We start from the raw sequence: 18,751 nt of genomic DNA on the forward strand, positions 1-18,751 counted from the left end.
TGTCAGTTACGGGCACGTACAGTATGTCTGTGTTCATATGTTCTGTGTTAAATGTGAAAGCTGCTTATTTTCATTGTTGTGTGTGCTGTGCTTTGTCTACTCAACATGTGTGAGAGAGATTACAACTCGCCAGTGAGAGGATGTGGTGAATGTTGTGGCTCATTTGCAACAAAGATCACTGAGCAAAGAGATAAGCAACATTGATAGTGAGCTCCCGTGCTCCATCAAAATGCTTTATCCTGCTCATTTGGCTGATGGAGGATTTTATGATAAGATGCAACTGTATAAATACAGAAGGTAAAGAAAATCAAGAAAATGAGAACATGCATATAAAGAGACTGCAAAATCATTTCAGCACGAGTTGCTTGTATCAGCTTCCAGTCGCATCTCATCGCTGCAAAACATGTGGCACAACATCTGCAGTCCTTTGTGTACAAAGCAATGTTTTAAATTTTCAAAGATCTCAGTGAGAAAAACTGAAATTATTGACAACATGTACATATCTGGCTAAGTCAAAGTCTACTGCCTACATGTGACTATGCAGTAGCCTAAAGTCAGTCTTATTTAAAGTCAGTTTTATTGGCAAGGGCTGATGACAACTCCTTAAACTCTACGACAGGTGTAATCAAGAGCAGCCACAGACAGCCTCACATCTCTGATGCTCTGACTTTAGACAGCTGAGAGTGAGATGGGGTGTGTCTGGGTGTGTCACTGATTGTACGTAGGATGGTATCACCAGACCTTTAAATAATGAAATTCTACCCTTTTAAACAACATAAAGCTAGTGGTTTTTATTTCTAATTTGAAATCTTAGATTAAAACCATACAACAGAAAATAACTGAGCCATATATCTGTTTTTGTTTTCACAATTACCAATCAAGAAATTTGACACCCATTGGCTGGTTTCCTGCCATAAATGTGTCTGCCTTATGATGCCATTGATAAAGAAGTGTTTAAATTTGCATTGTCTATCATTGTCATTGGTGGCATATGTGTGTGACAGTAAAATATTGTCACTATCTACTGTATTAATGTGTATTTAACATGGATGCAATTGCTAGGGGCTTTTTTTTCTTCTTGCATGCCACCATACCCAGAGACACACACTGTGTTATTGTGGTATGTGCTGGTGGAACACAAGCAGTAATCTCAGCACTGCTGGTCTTTCTATGACTGAGGAACAATAGGGACCTCTGCTGGTCATGTTAGGAAACACTTAACAAAAGGTTTAATTTCCATAGTATTTCATTGGGCTGTTAATTTACACAGTTCACACAATGTTTACCATTAACATTGTGTCACCTGACTACCTTTCTATCTATTCCTCAATTAAACAAAGCAAATGATGAGCTATCTTTTAATGTTTGAGAACAAAAACATAAATGTGTCTCTGTTTTTCTGTTCTTTTGTTTCATTTAGGGGCTGTGTGTTATATGATGCTGCATAGAGATCATCAATGTTAGTCCACTGAGAAAGAATTGTTTTTATAGAACGTCAAAAGAGCTAGGTACTGAGGATGTTGTGGTGATGTACTATGTGGTAAAGAATATTTAATTTAATTTAATAATAAGTGCAACTCAGTTATCAGTAAAACAATGACTTGAGACATAAAAAGCTGGTTTGATTATGTGAATGTTTGACTCATCCTGTTTAAGGGGCCATGTTTATTGGTGCCTGAGCACGGCCGTAGGCAGGGAACACTGGTGTCAGTTTTGTGTTGTCATCACAGTCTGGTTGTCAGCTATTTGTGTGGCAGTGATGTGTGTGATGGGTTCGTATTTTGTTGTGTCTCATGGTGTGTGTGTGTGTGTGTGTGTGTTTGTCACTCATGAATTGATAAGCAGATATTTGCCTGTTTTACTCTCTCTGTTTCTCCTTGTCTTCTTCCTCCCATTCCTTATTTTCCCTTCTTGATAATTATTTTTTCCTTTTCATTTTATCCATCATCATTGCACCCTGCCATCAAAAAAACACAATCCAATTATGACCACTCAGATCAACGGGAAGGTTGGTTTCTTCACTCTTTTATCTCCTAATGCTGTGGCCTGGCAGACTGGAGCCGTGCTGCGCCAGCATGTTGCTAGGCGCCTCAGGCCCGTCCCGGCCTCTCTCTCAGGACCCTAACCTCACAATGCAACCCCTTTGCTCCCCCAGCTGCACCCATCCCCACCTGCTTGTCTAACATATTGTGAAATTAGCATGTTTTTGAATGTCAATAATGTGCTTTTTGCACAAAAATGCATGTACAACCAGGAAAGGATGTGACACTTTAAAGGCACAGTTGAAAAGGATTTTTTGTGTGTGTGTTTTTGCAAACTGAGGAGTGTCCAACCCCCAAATGTTGCAACATGAGTTAGAATTGTCACGTTGAACTTGAGATAGGATTAGGAGCTTGGACATTAGTGGAACCTGGAGTAGAGGTCTTCCAGGTATGTCTAAGTGGAAAGAGGTGGAAAGTGCCCTGTGCTTAATCTGCTGCCACTGTTACCCGACCCTAGATAATGAAGGTTGAACTCAGACTTTTTATGGTCATTATAATATACAATTCATACTGTACATTCACAGTGAAACAGTTACTTGTAATGGTCCTTCTAAGAAAAGCCATTGAAGCTCTGAGTCCATCCACAAGAAATATATTTTTGTTTAAAACAAGAGACACATGTGACCAGCTGTTCTCTCTGTGAGGACCACAGAAGCTGACCGCCTAGTCTGGTCTATTCCAAATCTTAACACCTAAAATCTTCCGTCATCGCTGCTGTGTGATGAAAAAAAAACACACTGCTAGTTCACAGTCAGCTCACAGAGCATCTCTGATAACAAACAAGGGCAACAGGGTGTAAGAAGTATCTAGCTGCATGGTGTAGACTCACCCATGAAAGGGGACATATTATGGAAATATCAATATCATATTTAACATATAGTATTTTGGATGTTTGTCTTGCCTTCCGGCTGCAAAAATCAAGATTCAAGATTCAAAAAGTTTATTGCCATGTCAACAAGTAAAATCAAGTTGATAGGAATGTGTCTTGGTTTTGCTCTCACAGAGAATTAAAAAGAGAAAAGAGAGTCTTCCGGTGATGTAACTAGCTTTCAAATTTGCATAACCCCACCCCTACCTGGTACCGGTAGAAGGGGTGGGGTGGGGTGAACAGTGGCTGACTTGGATTTAAAGGGACAGGCACTGCAGCCGTTCTGAACAGGGCTGTTTTGAGAGGATGAAAAGAGCTGTGATGTTTGATCCTTGGGGTATTTTGACCAAAGCATGTCACAGACATGTCTTTAAGACACCTGGGAACTATTTTAATTTGTGGAAAAGGGGCATAATATGTCTCCTTTAAAATATGAGCTTAGAAAGGCCTCATGTTAAGCCCACTGACAGTGAATAGGAATGGAACTCCTGGATGGATCATTTGAGTTTCAGTTAAAAAAAGGTGAACAGCTGGAAGATACCTGCTTATTTGATAAAACATGATAAAACTAACTCTCAGACTGTGGATACATTCAGTAACCCTGTCAGGAGTAAAGCTTTGGTAGGCAAGGGTTTGTGGGTACTCTTTGATGAAACCAGACACAAAACCTCAGTGTTTTATTTTTATTTTTTACACATGACAAAGAAATGATGATGATGATGTGTCACACACTTTTCTTGGTGAAAGATCACACTCATGACATGATTTGCATTTACAACGTAATCTAAGTTCAGAGTTTGTGCTCACTTCACAAAATGTTGCAACTGTGTCACTCCCATAATCTCATCTCCAGCATGCTGATCATCTTGGCTGCGCACCACCATGAAAAGTTATTGTATTTCAGTTTGTGGGGTGAAACAATGAAACAGTCTGAATGAGGAGATAAAGGGATGTCCAAACATTAACTACTTTAAGAGGATGCACAAAAATATGATTTTCACTAGGTGCAGGGAAGCAGGTGTTTAACATAGTGGGCTGTTTATGGGATAGCCTACCTTAGTTTATCTCTTATTTATTTACCTACTTATTGTATATTTATGTAGTCAGTTTTGTTTTTTCTTCCTTGGCTTACTACTTACTGGGAGTATTATTACCAAAACCTACATCTTAAAGAATTTATGGATTTGATATGGATTGAACATATTAATATTGTATTAGTTATATTATGAATTGACAGAGCATTATAAAGGAAGCCAGAAGATGAATTATTTTAGTTGCGTAATGGAGAAGGGGTGGGAGCATAAAAGTTTTTAACTTCCTTTTCGGACACGAGAAAAAAGTCTGCAAAGTGCAGCTACTTGCTCACTGTTTTCTTTTTTTGTTTACTTTACGTTTTTTACGTGTTCGAAATAAAAGATTAATTAATTCATAATTCTAAGACGTGGCTCATCTCAGCTCTCAGGCTTTGGAGTTTCCACTGCTTTCACCATGCTCTCCTTTTTATCAGTGTGTATTAGACAAGTACAGTTCATTCCAAGAGGATGGAATAGCCTCAAACATGTTCACAGTGTTGTGGTCCAGCTGAAGTATTTGTGCTTCATGTGTAAGTTAGCAGGTTTGTGGTGCGGCTTTGGTCACATTCTACTCTGCTGAAACAGGATTTTATTGTTCTTCATAAGCTTATGTCTGAAGTGTGAGGCAGATTTTTAGGAAAGGAATGTAACAGATTCTTATTAACTCAAATAAGCAATTTGCCAACAGTAATACTTGATACAGTGGCTTTTTGTTGTAGAAGCTGCAATAATGGCAAAATGTGAAATGAAATAGCTGTAGAAACACAACCAAATATCAAATCATAGTTAAAATAAAGCTGGGCGATAAATTGGTTACATTATTTTTTGTTTTTTTTGTTTTTTTGTTTAATGTTTAAGAATGAAAATGAATGGATTAAATAGCAGCACGGCTAATTTACTCCAGCATCTCAAACAAAGGAACACAACTGACTGGGAGAAGTGTTTGGGGCTTTCATGTGCAGGAGACAGCAGCAGCCATAAAACTAGTGCTACAAAGGAGGTAACAGTGGTGGAATAATTTTTCCCTTCTAAAAGTATACGTAGTGTGTCTTCATGAGATGAACCCTAATTGTCCCAATTGTAATGAATCAAAACTGAGTGGTATGCTTTGCTATCCGTATACAAAAGACCTCTTACTGGCTGAAGACATGGGTGTGCAATGATCATCAATAAACAAAATATTTCAACAATAAAACTTTACTTTATAAATAGAATAAGATGTCATAGTGACGTGAGCCAGAGTGTATTATTTAGATCATTCACTGATGAATTCTGATGTATCGCTCAGTGGCAATGGTCTCCACTGGCAACAATGAGGATCAGATCCTTGTTCCAGGGTTACAGTAAGTACACTGGTGCTTTGAATATCACATTCCACCAGCCTTTCTCATCACATCAGTCATTTCAGTTTCTGGACAGCATGTAGCTGTCTGGACATCCCCACTCCTGCTGCACCACAAGCTGCTCACCTCTCCAAAAGGAAGTGAGAAAAATCACATTTCCTTATTTCTGACCTCACTATTGACAACAACGAAAAAGGTTGTTATACTTGATTTAATTTGCGGCATTTGTCTGTTGTATATGTTTAGTACTTGTTGATGAATCCTGCAGGAAGCATGCTGCCACATCACCAGTGCTTCTGCATGACCTGACAATGAACACAGATTTTTGCATCCCCTTCCATCCTGGCTTTTCCCATAGCTCCAGCCTTTTCTTTCTTCAGACTTGGTTCCCCATATCTAACTCAGCCCTCCTTCCCTACCTTTCCCTCTTTTGTCTCTTTTCTCCAGCATGTTAGTAAAGACATAAGTTTGTCTGCATTCTACTGGCCTCTACTAATATGCTTCTAGTACCCTAAATGTCATTATTAGGGATGGAATGATTTATATAAAAAAAACAATCCTGTTTGATTAACCTGTCCCAGTTTGTTACCTTCAGGGCAAATGCAAAAACGTTTTTTTTTTTCTATGATGCTGAGGGGTGTGTGTGTGTACATGTGCATGTGTATGTGTGTGAGTAAATAACAGTTCACTCATAGTTTCTCTTAGTAATGGCGATAAAAACCTTTGCAAGTAAAAAGCTGAGTCCTCATTATACCTGTTCAACTTGCATGAAAGTCAACATGTAGAACATGATTTTATAACAAGCCCACAGAGGTCTGCTGCCTCAGCCCTCTCACTGCATGTATTACCAAATACATTTCATCATATTACAGAAAGGATTACCATCTTCTCTTTCAAAAGAATATGTAGAAAAACGAGTCTTATGAGTGCCTAGACAAGTTTAATTATTAAGATATATATTTTATACTGTGTGGAGTGTTTTTAAAAAAAACTGTTACAAATTGAACCATGGATTCTGGAGATGGAGATCAGTGTAACTTTCATGCAAATAATCAATAGCAGGAATAAAAAAATAACATTACAATATAACAATAATCTGTGTTTATGCCTAGATGAGATATCACCATAATGGCCAGTGCCCAGTGAGACAATAGAAATATATTCAGAATGGAATTTTGAACAAATGCAGACAAACTGCAAACACTATAAACAACCTATTATGTTTCTTGTGGTTGTATTTCATGCTGGGTTATAGGTTCATAATTCAAAGTGACAAGTACACAACATTGAAGTCATTTAATAAGTGCAGTCTCTACCATTTTGAATTACTGAGTTCCAATACTAGTGAATGCAGGACACCTGATCAATACCTCAAGGTGATGATGATGGCAGAATTGTAGACATACTGGTGAAAAGACATCAATGGGAAGCACCGATCTCCACATCTGGAACACCTGGATGATCTGAAGGCAGTGATGAGTTCCAAAATGCGAACAAAAACATCCAAGACCAGTGTGGACAACGATTGGACCATACAAAGCTGCACCGCCTTGGCTTGTTAGACATCTCTCTGAGGACTTCAGGAGGTCCAGGAGGATCACACAGCCTTCAGTTTCCATCAGTAGGGAGGAGTTGGAAAATGTGGGCTCCTTTCACCCTTTGGGCTTCCTGGCCGACCATAACCGAGGATCCAACACAGACAGGGAACACCTCCAGTCTGGTGAAAAGAGAGCAGCAGAACCTCTTCTTCCTCCGGAAACTAAAACAGAAGGACAACAGAGGGCTTATTTTGCCAGTGCTGTGCAGTGTGGGAGCTGTTCTCCCTGACCTAGACTCTGTATACGTGGATTGGCTGCAGAGGAAGGCAAAATTCATTAGCCTAAGACCAGAACTGCTGCGTAAGCTGTTGCTTTGTTGATGTGACTGATAACAGTGTTGACAGTTTGTGTATCAGTTTTTCATCCTCGATATGCAAAATAACTGCAACTAAAGAAACTGAATCCAAACTTCTAAATAAAGTTGTGGTCCAAGTTGAAATTTTAAAGTCAGTCCCAAGTATGCGATAATACTAAGTTACAGATATGGACCTGACCCTGACAATAAATACTTTTTGGGATTGTAAAATGTATGGCGGAGGATGTGGAAAACTCTTTACCTCCCCAACGGGCAATGTACATTTTATTCAAAGTGTCAGGGAACAGAACTTGGGGCGCCATGTAGCTCACTGGGGTGAGCCGACACCCCATATACAAAGGCTATAGTCCCCGCTGCAGTGGCAGTGGTTTGATTCCCCCTGCAGCCCCTTGCTGCATGTCATACCCTCCTGTCCTTCCTGTCCCTCTAAAATGTCCTGTCAATTAAAGGCAAAATGCAACGAAATACTTAAAAAAAGAAAAAAGAAGAAGAACAGATGAGAACTTTACTCAAGAATATCCACAGTTAAACCCCTGTACTCCTCCTGCTGTGAGTTTCCTGATTTACAAACAATAGCTGTATCTCAGAGACTCAGAATTGTATTTGAGATCATGGTGCTCCAGTGGCTCACCCTGTAGAGTGCATACCATATGAGCTCAGGCCCACCCACAGTGGCCCAGCTTCAGATCTAACTTGCAGCCCTTTGATGCATGTCACCCCTTCTCTCCTTCATTTCCTGTCTCTAACCCTGACAGATTAATAGTAGACATAAAATTCTTAAAGCTTTTTTTTTTTAAACATTAGCAACATTCTAGAATAAAACATGTAGGACAAAGAGCTGAAACCAGTTGCAAAGAAAACCAGCCTATCAATTGGTTTTAACTTGAGTTGAAAAAAAAAATTGGACAAATGTTCCCAATCTCCATGCTATAGTCTGAAATTGCCAATGATATGACATAATGATGATAATAATTATACATAATTATACAGGCTCATCCACCCTTACTGCTTCATATACACTGCTGCACAATAGTTAGACGTTGAGGTACAGTAACCCTCTGGTCCTGTGACACCAACACCCCCCAACCCTTTCACTCCTTCTACCCTAAGACAACCTTTCTTTACCTCTGCAGTTCGTCGTGTGCCTCCCCGTTTCTCCATCCCCCCCACAAATGGTGAGGTGATGCCCGGCGGCAGTGTCAACCTGACTTGTGTGGCGGTCGGCGCTCCCATGCCTTATGTGAAGTGGATGACCGGCGAGGCTGAACTGACACGAGAAGAGGAGATGCCCATTGGCCGTAACGTCCTGGAGCTCACCAACATCCGCCATTCTGCCAATTATAGCTGCATTGCCATATCCTCCCTGGGCATGATCGAGACCACAGCACAGATCACTGTCAAAGGTGAGAAAAAAAAAAACTCAAATACATTAAAGGGATAGTTCAACATTTTGGTAAATTTGCCTAATGCCATAATCTCTAAAGTCATAGCAGTAGGTTCATTACTGGTGCATGTTGTTTTCAGATCAGTGGGGCAGAGACGCAAGCTGCTTAGTGAACACAATGGAGGTGAACGCCCTGTCCCTCATCAAACTCATCAAATAAACAATCCAACAACTCGAAAACGCTCTGGTTGACAAGTTGTGACCTGTACATTCACCATGCCATATAAAGCCCTTTGAGACTAAACTGTTTGTAAAAACGGGCTATACAAATAAAATTGCCTTGCCTTGCCACACTATGAAATAATCATGTCTAATATTGTAACATTACGACATATGAAGCAAATACTCGGAAACTACTCTTGAGTAAACGGGAGTAGCTGCACTAAATGTGCACTTTTGAAATCACTCCGCCCAGCAGCCATGTGTGGAATGTAGTTCCAGCTACACATTTGCCTCGAAAACAAATCTGTCTCGTAATGTTACATTATTATTTTATAGTGTGGTAAATGTGCACGTCACAACTTGTCCACAAGAGTGTTTGGGAGTTGTTGGATTGTGTATTTGATGAGTTTGATGAGGGACAGGGGACCTGTACCGTTCACCTCCATTGTGTTAGCTGATCAGCTCGCGTCTCTGCCCCGCGGATCTCAAAACAACATTCACCGATTAATAAAGGTAATGAACCTACTCCTACTGTATGACTATAGGGATTATGGCAATAGGCGAATTTGACAAAATGTTGACTATCCCTTTAATTCATATACAGTACAGCATATACTTCTGAACTGTTAGACTGGTGTTGATGGTTTGTGAAGCTGTAGTAGCTGCCAGAGCTTAATGTCAGACAAAAGGAAAAAAGACTTGTTTGTTTGACTTTCTTGCCTCTCTCTGCTGTTTAACAGCACTGCCAAAGCCGCCCACCTCCCTCATTGTGACAGAAACCACAGCAACCAGTGTCACCCTGACGTGGGACTCTGGCAACCCAGAACCAGTGTCCTACTATGTGATCCAGTACCGCGCCAAACTGTCTGACAACGGTTTCCAGGAAGTAGAAGGAGTAGCCACCACGCGATACAGCATCGGCGGACTCAGTCCCTATTCTGAGTACGAGTTTCGTGTCATGGCTGTCAATAATGTAGGCCGAGGCCCCCCCAGTGGTATTGTGGACACCCGTACCAGTGAACAAGCACCCTCATCGCATCCTCTACACGTCCAGGCACGCATGTTGAGTTACAACACCATGCTGGTCCAGTGGGAACCTCCAGAGGAACCCAACGGCCAGATCCAGGGCTACAGAGTGTACTACAGTTCTGCACATAATGCCCCGCTACACACCTGGCAGAAACACAACACAGATGACAGTCAGCTCACCACCATCTCAGGCCTTATCCCCAACATCACGTACAGCCTGAGAGTGCTGGGCTTCACCTCTGTGGGTGATGGCCCTCCCTCTGATGTTCTGCAGATCAAGACCCAGCAGGGAGGTAAGAGGAATCTGACCGTCAATATAAATGGGACAACAAAATTCTGTCATCTAATTAGCATTTCAAATCTAAAATGTTGCTTAAATTAAGTCCTGCTTAAAGCAAAATTCATTAACTGGTTTGTTATCTTGGATGCAATACAACAAGCATACTATCACATCCAGCAGACACAGAGCAGCATTAGCACTCACTGGCAGTCATCTTTGGCTCTGAATGAATTTTATACCAGAAGCAGAATCACAGTTAATCACTGCAAAATGTGCAGTGTAGACACACAACATTTTGAAATTGAGAGTTTTCTTTTTTCTTTTTTAATGCCCATTTGAATTTCATTCCAGCAGGGGTTGTACAGCCCGAGGCATCCATAGGGCAACATGTTAAAAATGATCATGCAATAAACATAAACTCCCACATAAGCTTTGCAGTTTGGAGCCCTGCCAAAATGAGTGGTCTCCCTCATAGATGACTGGTATCAGCATCACTGGCTAAAAAGGTGACCGCCCTTAATCAAGTCACACTGTGTTACACTTACATCAGTTGAAATAGCAGCTGTGTAAAATATGTCAAATGTCCACCAGCTAAGCTGAACAGTGGCCATTTATTGTGCAAAAATATTATAGAACAGTGTGTGACACCAGCAAGGACTTTACACAGTCTGGACAGTATTGGGTAAAAAGGTTTTGATGGACTGTTACTGTAGCTTCAAATATTACTTTAATCACAAATGACATAACTCATACAGAAATGACCTTATTGTATTCCCTAATTTAATATTGTTAAGGTGTTGTAAAAGTTGCTGTGGCTGTTTTAGATACCAAATAGTGGGTACCATCTTTTGGCAGCCACCACTTAGCTGTGTTTTATTGCAGCAATACATTTCAAAATTAATTCCTTCAAATTATTAAAAGTATAAGATGTGTGTAAGATTTTAAAAAAAAAGTATTATTATGTGTGTGGGACTACTTCAGTAAAGTCTGGGAATCATGAGCATCAGAAACCTGTTAATAAATTTGAGGCTTGTGACATCAACTTCCTCAGCCTGGTTATTAATTTATTGTATCAACAGCACTATCATTCCCACTTCTATGTGTTTGTTCCCACTTCACTTTCTTGCTTTGTATTTTCTCTCTTACGTCCTTCCATCTCTTTATTTCTGCTTCAAGTTCCAGCTCAAATGTCTGGTTTTGAGGCTGAGGCTGAGCTGGATTCCCGCATCATGTTGTCATGGAGCTGGCCTGCCCAGGACGCCATCATCAGCTTTGAACTGCTCTACTGGGAAGCCAGCAATCCCACAGACAAGGTACACTCTACCTTAAAAACACTGTCCACTAGGACTTCTGGAATGATGGTGAGAAGAGTGAAGGCATTGTTAATGAGCTCTCTTGAGTCAGGCAGAATAAATCCACAGAGTAAGTAAAAAACTCAACTGATAAAGACGAGACCTAACGAGAAGCAAGAGAAACAAAAACAGGAAGGAAAAAGAAAAATAACTTATTGGAAGAAATCTTCAAGGATTGTTCATTATAGAAAATGGAACAGGAAGATGGCAAGTTCACCACATTTAAGAATAAAATGAAAAGAGGAATGAAAGAAGAAATCACTAATCTTTGACATAACATAGGCTATAAGTTCTTAAAGCAGAAGTAAGTGATATATTTGTGTTAATATAAGTCTTAAATAGTTATATCTTCCGACAGCAATCACTTACATAGAGTGTTTGGACCGAAACACGGGTCTCTCAGTCCCTCTGCTCTGCTCTGAGCCGAAGAGAAAACATTTATCGTATCCTACAGTTTTTATCCAATGAGGAGAGAGAACGGCATGCAGGGCTGTGTGTGCAGCCAAGGAACGCCGTGAATGTGGCGACGTAGGGACGAGGACTGTTATGGTGCGTTCAAGGAAACTCGTATTTTTCCGACCGTGAAGTGGTACCAGTTCGATCTGGTAGGAGTTCACCGGTCGGAAGTTACGAGTGGCCGTTATAGTGACTTTCACCGGTAAAACAGGTCGGAAAAACACGAGTGGGTTGCCTGAAACGCTACAAAGTCGTAAGTTGTGACTTGAAGCTGTAATTTACGATTTCAAAAGCCTGCCTGGAACGCAGCATTAGCGAAAACGACCGGACCACTTACTTCTGCTTTAAGATATGTTGTCAGTGAGAATGGCAGAGAATGACACATCAGATGCAGCAAAAAATACCGTATTATTTTTATATAACACTGATGGACATATAGAGCACCTGATGCTTGCGCTGGCAAAAAACATTATCAAAGACTGTTCTCACCCAGGAAACAGCCTGTCTATGCTGCTGGCCTCTGGGAAGTAGATGTATGATGACAATAAAGATATCTATCTATCTAGATCAATCCAGGCCTGCACCTCCAGACTCATGAAGAGTTTTTACCTTAGTGCCATAAAACAACTCAACACTTAGTTGAAGTCTGTGCAGTACACTGTGCAATACATTGTGGGCTGTGCAATGCATTTTGCTAAGATGAGCAAGATAAATACATTAACATGCTGCGCTTATGTTCTTATGTCTAGTTGTCTGTTCTAATGTGATGTGTGTGTGGTGTTTTGTTTTGTGTAGTTTATATCACACTTATATTACATTGCTATATTTTATATTTTACCTATCACTTGAGGACTTGCACTAAATTTAATTGTACAGTTGTGCAATGACAATAAAGGCATTTAATCTTTAATATTATTCTATATATAAACTCATTTGGACAAATTATAACTGACGTACTATATTTTGTAAAGATTCCTAAGAACTGAACTTGAGTTACCAGACGGAGCTAATCTCCCACATCCCAAACTCCAGTGCTACTTCCAGGATGATTTTGGTCAGCATCCTTGACTTTAAGATTAGATCATTTAGAATAAATGTGAGCACTGTCGGAGTGGGAGCAAGGAAGTATATCCAGAAGCTGGTATTTTGTGACAAGGATCCTTTGTGTGTGTTCATAAACGTGTATGTTCCATGGTTTCTTTATGGTCCTGCGGTTTTCTCTCCACAGCATCGTGTCACATTCAACGCTGCAGGCTCTTATGCAGTCAATGGTCTGAAGCCAGATACACTGTACATGTTCTCCCTGGCAGCACGATCTGAAATGGGTTTAGGAGTCTTTACTCCGGCTATTGAGTGCAGGACCACCCAGTCCAGTAAGTTCCACAGCTTTCTAATGTCACTCTCACTCAGTCTCTACCAAAAAGAACAGTATACAGAAGGCACTACCTTCACTATATTTATTTTACTAACAGTAAAGAAGGTAATGTAATACATTATGCATCAAGCTGTTATACAGAAGCAGAAGACCTTTTTTTTTAATCTTTCATGGATTAAGCCAAACTATTACAGACTATACAGCCTGCTTAATAGTGAGTTTTAAATAGTTTAGTTTAGTTTAGTTTATTGGTTTAAATATACAGAGACAATGCACATTAATAAACATTTCTGTAAAAATGCTGGTTTAGCCAAGTAGGATAATTTTCAACCGTAGTCTCTGGGGCAGGTGGCTTGAGCACTACAATAATTAAAATGCATTAAAAAAGAAACAAAAAAACAAAACAGTACTATGCCTACTTATATACAATACAATACAATATATTACAGTGCATACAATACTGTCAGTGTAGTAAAATAATAAAACACATTTCCGTGTGTTTCTAAATAAAATCAATATCCCATTTGGATACTGAGTGAAGTTAGAGAAAGAGGAACCTGGTTCAGTACCAGATCTTCCTCCCCTGTGTGCTGTGCTGACATATTTTGATTTAGACTGGTGGCAAACTAAGCTAAACAGTTGGACAACATACAGACAGCTTTCTGTTTAGCCTGTTTGTTTCTTATCAGCTGTGTTGTGTTGCAGTGCCGGTAGCTCCTCCCAGGAGGGTGGAGGTGGACGCCCTCAACTCCACGGCACTGAGGGTGACATGGAACCTTCCGCTGTCTGTGAAGCAGCACGGCCAGATCAGAGGCTTCCAGCTGGTCTACTCCAGACTGGAGAACAGGGAGCCTCATGGCCAGCCCATCATCATGGACGTTCCCCATCCTGAAGCCAAGGTACTGTCACACTCTCTACGTTGATTCTAGGCAAAAGAAGAATAGTTCAGTTTAAATCCTAAGAGGAACTAGGAAACTCTCACTGCAGTATTATTTGACAAATGTTAACCACTCAACCAGGACAAATACAGAAATGAACTTCAATGAAGGTCAACTATCTCTTGTTTTCTCTCATTTCTTCTTCTCTGTGCCTCTCTGCAGGAGGCCATCATAACAGGTCTGCTCCCAGAGACCACCTACTCTTTGACTGTGGCTGCCTACACTACCAAAGGTGATGGGGCTCGCAGCAAGACCAAGATGGCCACCACTACAGGGGCAGGTAAGCTCATTAATACCGTGTCATTGGGCATGACACGGCGTGGCTACATGGCCAACATCTTGGCTCAGGCAACTTTCTGGTGTATGTTCTACTATAATAACCAGAACTTGCTCAGTTTTTGACCAATTTTCAAACAGTTTGGGTTGTTATGAACATCAGAAATACAGTTATGATACCGCATACTTAAAATCACGAATAATTTTAATCATGTACTTTTCTATAAAAGAAACATTATGGTAAAAGTATGCAAATAGTAATATCAAAAAAAAAAAAAAAAGTAATATCTATATATGGACAAAATTTCACAGAGTTATGAATAGTTTTTTTAGTGCAGATGACAGGATCACCCATCTGCTGCAGCCAGGGTCAGAGCAGGTTGCCTGACCCAATATGGCCGCCTGTGAGTTATGCCTGTGCGTAGTCCGATCCACCCCCCATAAACTATGCTAAAATAAGCTAAACTAAGCTATGCTAAAATAAGCTAAACTAAGCTAAGCTAAGTAAGATAAGATAAGATAAGATAAGACAAGGTATTTCTTTATAGTCCCACGATCAATATTGTAGCAGCAGACATCAATCAAAAAGATAAAGAACATTAAATGATTATGTAGGTTGTAGGTTTTTGTATAGCTCAGAAGGAATCACTGACACTTCTGTATGTAATTCTGTATCAGCATGTCATTGTTGATATTAAATATGTCCTGTCTTCCAGTGCCTGGTAAACCCACCATGGTGATCAGCACCACCATAGGGAACACTGCCCTTATACAGTGGCAGCCACCAAAGGAGATGGTGGGGGAACATGTGGGTTACCAGCTGCAGTACAAGAGAGTAGAGGAGGAAGCTTTTACCATCAAAGACTTCAGAAGGATAGATGATCATTTCACAGTCACTGGCCTCCACAGAGGAGCCACCTACGTCTTCAAATTGACTGCCAAAAACCAAGCAGGCAATGGAGAAGAGTACATCAAGGAGATCAGCACCCCTGAAGACATTCCCAGCAGCTACCCCCAGAACCTGAGCGTGACCGGCCTGACAGCCACCTCCATCCAGCTGGCCTGGGACCCCCCCGCTCTGGCCGAGAGGAACGGGAGGATTGTGAAATACATGTTGGTGTATCGAGATATCAACAGCCTGCACAACAACACGAACACTACCACAGAAACACAGATGACCATCCATGGTTTACAGCCCGACACAACCTACGACATCAGAGTCCAAGCATTCACCAGTAAGGGAGGAGGTCCCATCAGCCCCAGCATCCAGAGTCGGACCATGTCCACCTCTATGCCAGGTTAGAACCACAGTCTGTTTCTGTGCTGGATTTGCTTGTAGAAAGCTGACTGTATAGCTTCATCTGTGACCTCAGGACTCGTTACATTACTCCATGATTGTAATATTTTGGAATGTTTTAGCTTAACCTCATCTGACAAATGATCAAGATACAGATCCAGAAATACGTTTTTTTAAATAATCTAGACCAGTGGCTCTCAAAGTGGGGTCCGGGGACCCCCAGGGGTCCCTGAGAGGGTTAAAGGGGGTCCCCAACTTTTCTCGAAATTGTACAATTTTTTTTCCAGAATTTTTTTTTTTTTTTTCCAGAATTTCATGGCCCTAATTTGAACGTACACTGACTAAAAAACCTTATTCACTCTCAGAACAAATATCTGTGTATTCTGGTGTTTGTTTCAAAATTTTGTCCGATGGGAGGTCTGTGGTCTAATTTGTCTCAGTTTAGGGGTCCTTGATCTAAAAAAGTTTGAGAACCATTGATCTAGAAAATTGCAATTACTTTACAGTGGACCAGTTTAACAATAGCATTAAAGTAGAGCACAGCATTTCATTAATTTACTTCAACAGCCGTAGTCTCAATAAGAACTTCCAGGAAATAGTTGATTATCTAAGTGAATGTACTAGGCCATTTAGTGTTATCGCAATTTCTGAACCTTGTATTGGGGATGGTAGAGGTGATGAATATGAAATTACAGGTAATAGTTGAACCACATAAACTGGACTGAAAAAACTGGAGGGGGAACAGCATTGTATTTTGTAGACAAAAGAGCAGTTGCGCCGCGCCTGCGCCTGGTCTACAAAATAAGAGCCGTATGTGTGTAGTGTTGACATAAACCATAATGCCCTTGTTTTGTGCACCCAACCCTGAAACATCTCAGTCATATCCACAATCAGATTAAAAATGCTAATAATGGTCCTGACCTTCCTTCAGTGTTTATCCAGAACTTTGGAGTGAAGGCTGTGATGAAAACATCGGTCCTACTGACCTGGGAAGTGCCAGATGACTACAACTCTCAAGTGCCTCTGAAGGTGAGACACACCCACGGTTCCTCCCACACATCAACTACATCACTGGCAGACATTCAGTTTGATAACTGAAGGATGTTTTTAAGTGTGAACTTCCTCTTGGCTTCAGATCCTGTACAACCAGGACAGTGTGGAGGTCCAGGGCAACCTGAAGAAGAAGCTGATCACACAGCTGCAGCCAGATACTGATTATTCCTTTGTGCTGATGAGCCGAGGGAACAATGCTGGCGGCCTCCAGCAGCAGGTTTCCATTCGCACTGCTCCAGACCTGCTGAAGATCAAACCTGCTAGATACCAGCACAGTGAGGAAGAGGGTGGTAGAGTGACCATCAGCATTCCCAGGGTCCCTGCTGCATCCCCAGTCAGGTGTGTGCTGTCTGTACAGTATGTGAACTAAAAAGAAATATGAATGAAGTATGATTTCAGAATTGGCTCTGAAGTATTTCCTCTCTGTTAGTTTTTTAAAAAGTCACATAAACGTAATTAAGGCAGTCCATGTTTGAAAGTATAGCTATGATAACTGGAATATGTATAAGTCAGTAATAGCTGTTATCAACTCTCTACTTCACCTGGTTCTGTGTCCGGCCCTGCTTATCACAACAGCTCTAACTAGCCAACTGTCTGAATGAAATAAAAGAAAATAGAATAATTAAAACCAGTAGTCTAAGGCTGGCAAATAATAGGGCATATCTGACCACTTTGGTCACAGTATGGAGCCCTGCCTGGAATAGAAAACTCAAAAGCTGCAACATTGGCTGTCAGTTTAATAAGGAGAAAAATAGTCTGTAATAGCCACAACAATGTAACAATGACTTAGACTGCAGATATTAACCAGCAGCAGCTGTAGCTGTCAAATGTTAGAAAAAACAAAAGCAACAAACCAGCTATGAGTTCCTTTAGAGCTAATGACAGCCTGGACACAGCCAAAATTCTTATCAATTAACCCTTCACTGCCAGTGCTGTGGCAATTAAAAACACAAACACCCTGGTTATCTAAATAATTCCAGTCGTAAAAGTGTTTACTTTGTTAAACTTGATTCCATCTTTCCCTGGTAGAGGAGCAGCAAGTTGGCCAGTACAGATTTGGAGTAGAGAATTTACGTTATATATAACTGTTATCAACACAAGGTTGTGTACATGGAATTAATGTATGACGCAGTTGTGTATCTGTTTGGTTCAGGTGGTACTACATAGTGGTCGTCGCTGTCACCCCAGCTTCTCTGAGCAGATGGGAAAATCCTGAAGTGATGGACATATATGAGGTGAGTAGAAGTCCACTCGTACTGTTGATGTAACCACAGTTACAGAAGCTGTACAGACATGTAAGCCAAGTTTTTTGGGTTAATGCTGAGGGTTAAGGTTAGGGTTTGATGTGTAGTAGTTATTGTAAAAAGTACCACTCTCTTATAAGTAAAGAGAGCTCTGCTTAAATTTGGTGTCTCATAAGAAGGACTTGGTGGACCATGTTCAAAGCTTCCATTGCAGGGAGCTGCAGCCTCAAGGTTGTCTGTGACAGTCAAGGCAGGAACCTAAGGTTCTGCTGGTGGACATCAGCAATGAGGGAAGCGGTTTAGTTTAGTTTATTGGTTTAACAGAGACAATGCACATTAATAAACATTTCTGTAAACATGCCGGTTTACCCAAGTTGGCTAATTTTCAACTGTAGTCTCTGGGGCAGGTGACTTGAGCACTACAATAAAATGCATTAAAAAAGAAACGAGAAAACAAAACAGTACTATGCCGACTAAAATACATGGTATACAATACATTACAATACAATATATTACAGTGCATACAATAAAATACAAATACATTACAGTTTCAGAGCAGATGGTCACATACTTGACCGTCTCTCAACCATAGTTTTAAATTTCTT

At 40.6% G+C, this 18,751-nt stretch overlaps 1 protein-coding gene across 1 annotated transcript in view; it reads left to right on the forward strand.

The window, feature by feature from the left end:
* The window catches only part of ptprfa (protein tyrosine phosphatase receptor type Fa), a 139,106-nt gene that overhangs the window by 103,423 nt on the left and 16,932 nt on the right, over positions 1-18,751 (forward strand). The window contains exons 8-17 of the mRNA XM_083970707.1: positions 8,374-8,643; positions 9,587-10,168; positions 11,332-11,468; positions 13,192-13,336; positions 14,044-14,237; positions 14,439-14,556; positions 15,269-15,850; positions 16,781-16,878; positions 16,985-17,241; positions 18,056-18,137. Of these exons, the coding sequence (XP_083826833.1) occupies positions 8,374-8,643; positions 9,587-10,168; positions 11,332-11,468; positions 13,192-13,336; positions 14,044-14,237; positions 14,439-14,556; positions 15,269-15,850; positions 16,781-16,878; positions 16,985-17,241; positions 18,056-18,137 (2,465 nt within the window). The remainder of the gene's footprint in view (positions 1-8,373; positions 8,644-9,586; positions 10,169-11,331; positions 11,469-13,191; positions 13,337-14,043; positions 14,238-14,438; positions 14,557-15,268; positions 15,851-16,780; positions 16,879-16,984; positions 17,242-18,055; positions 18,138-18,751) is intronic.

The sequence above is a fragment of the Trachurus trachurus genome (assembly GCF_905171665.1).
Source record: "Trachurus trachurus genome assembly, chromosome: 4".
In the NCBI taxonomy this organism is placed as follows: Eukaryota; Metazoa; Chordata; class Actinopteri; order Carangiformes; family Carangidae; genus Trachurus; species Trachurus trachurus.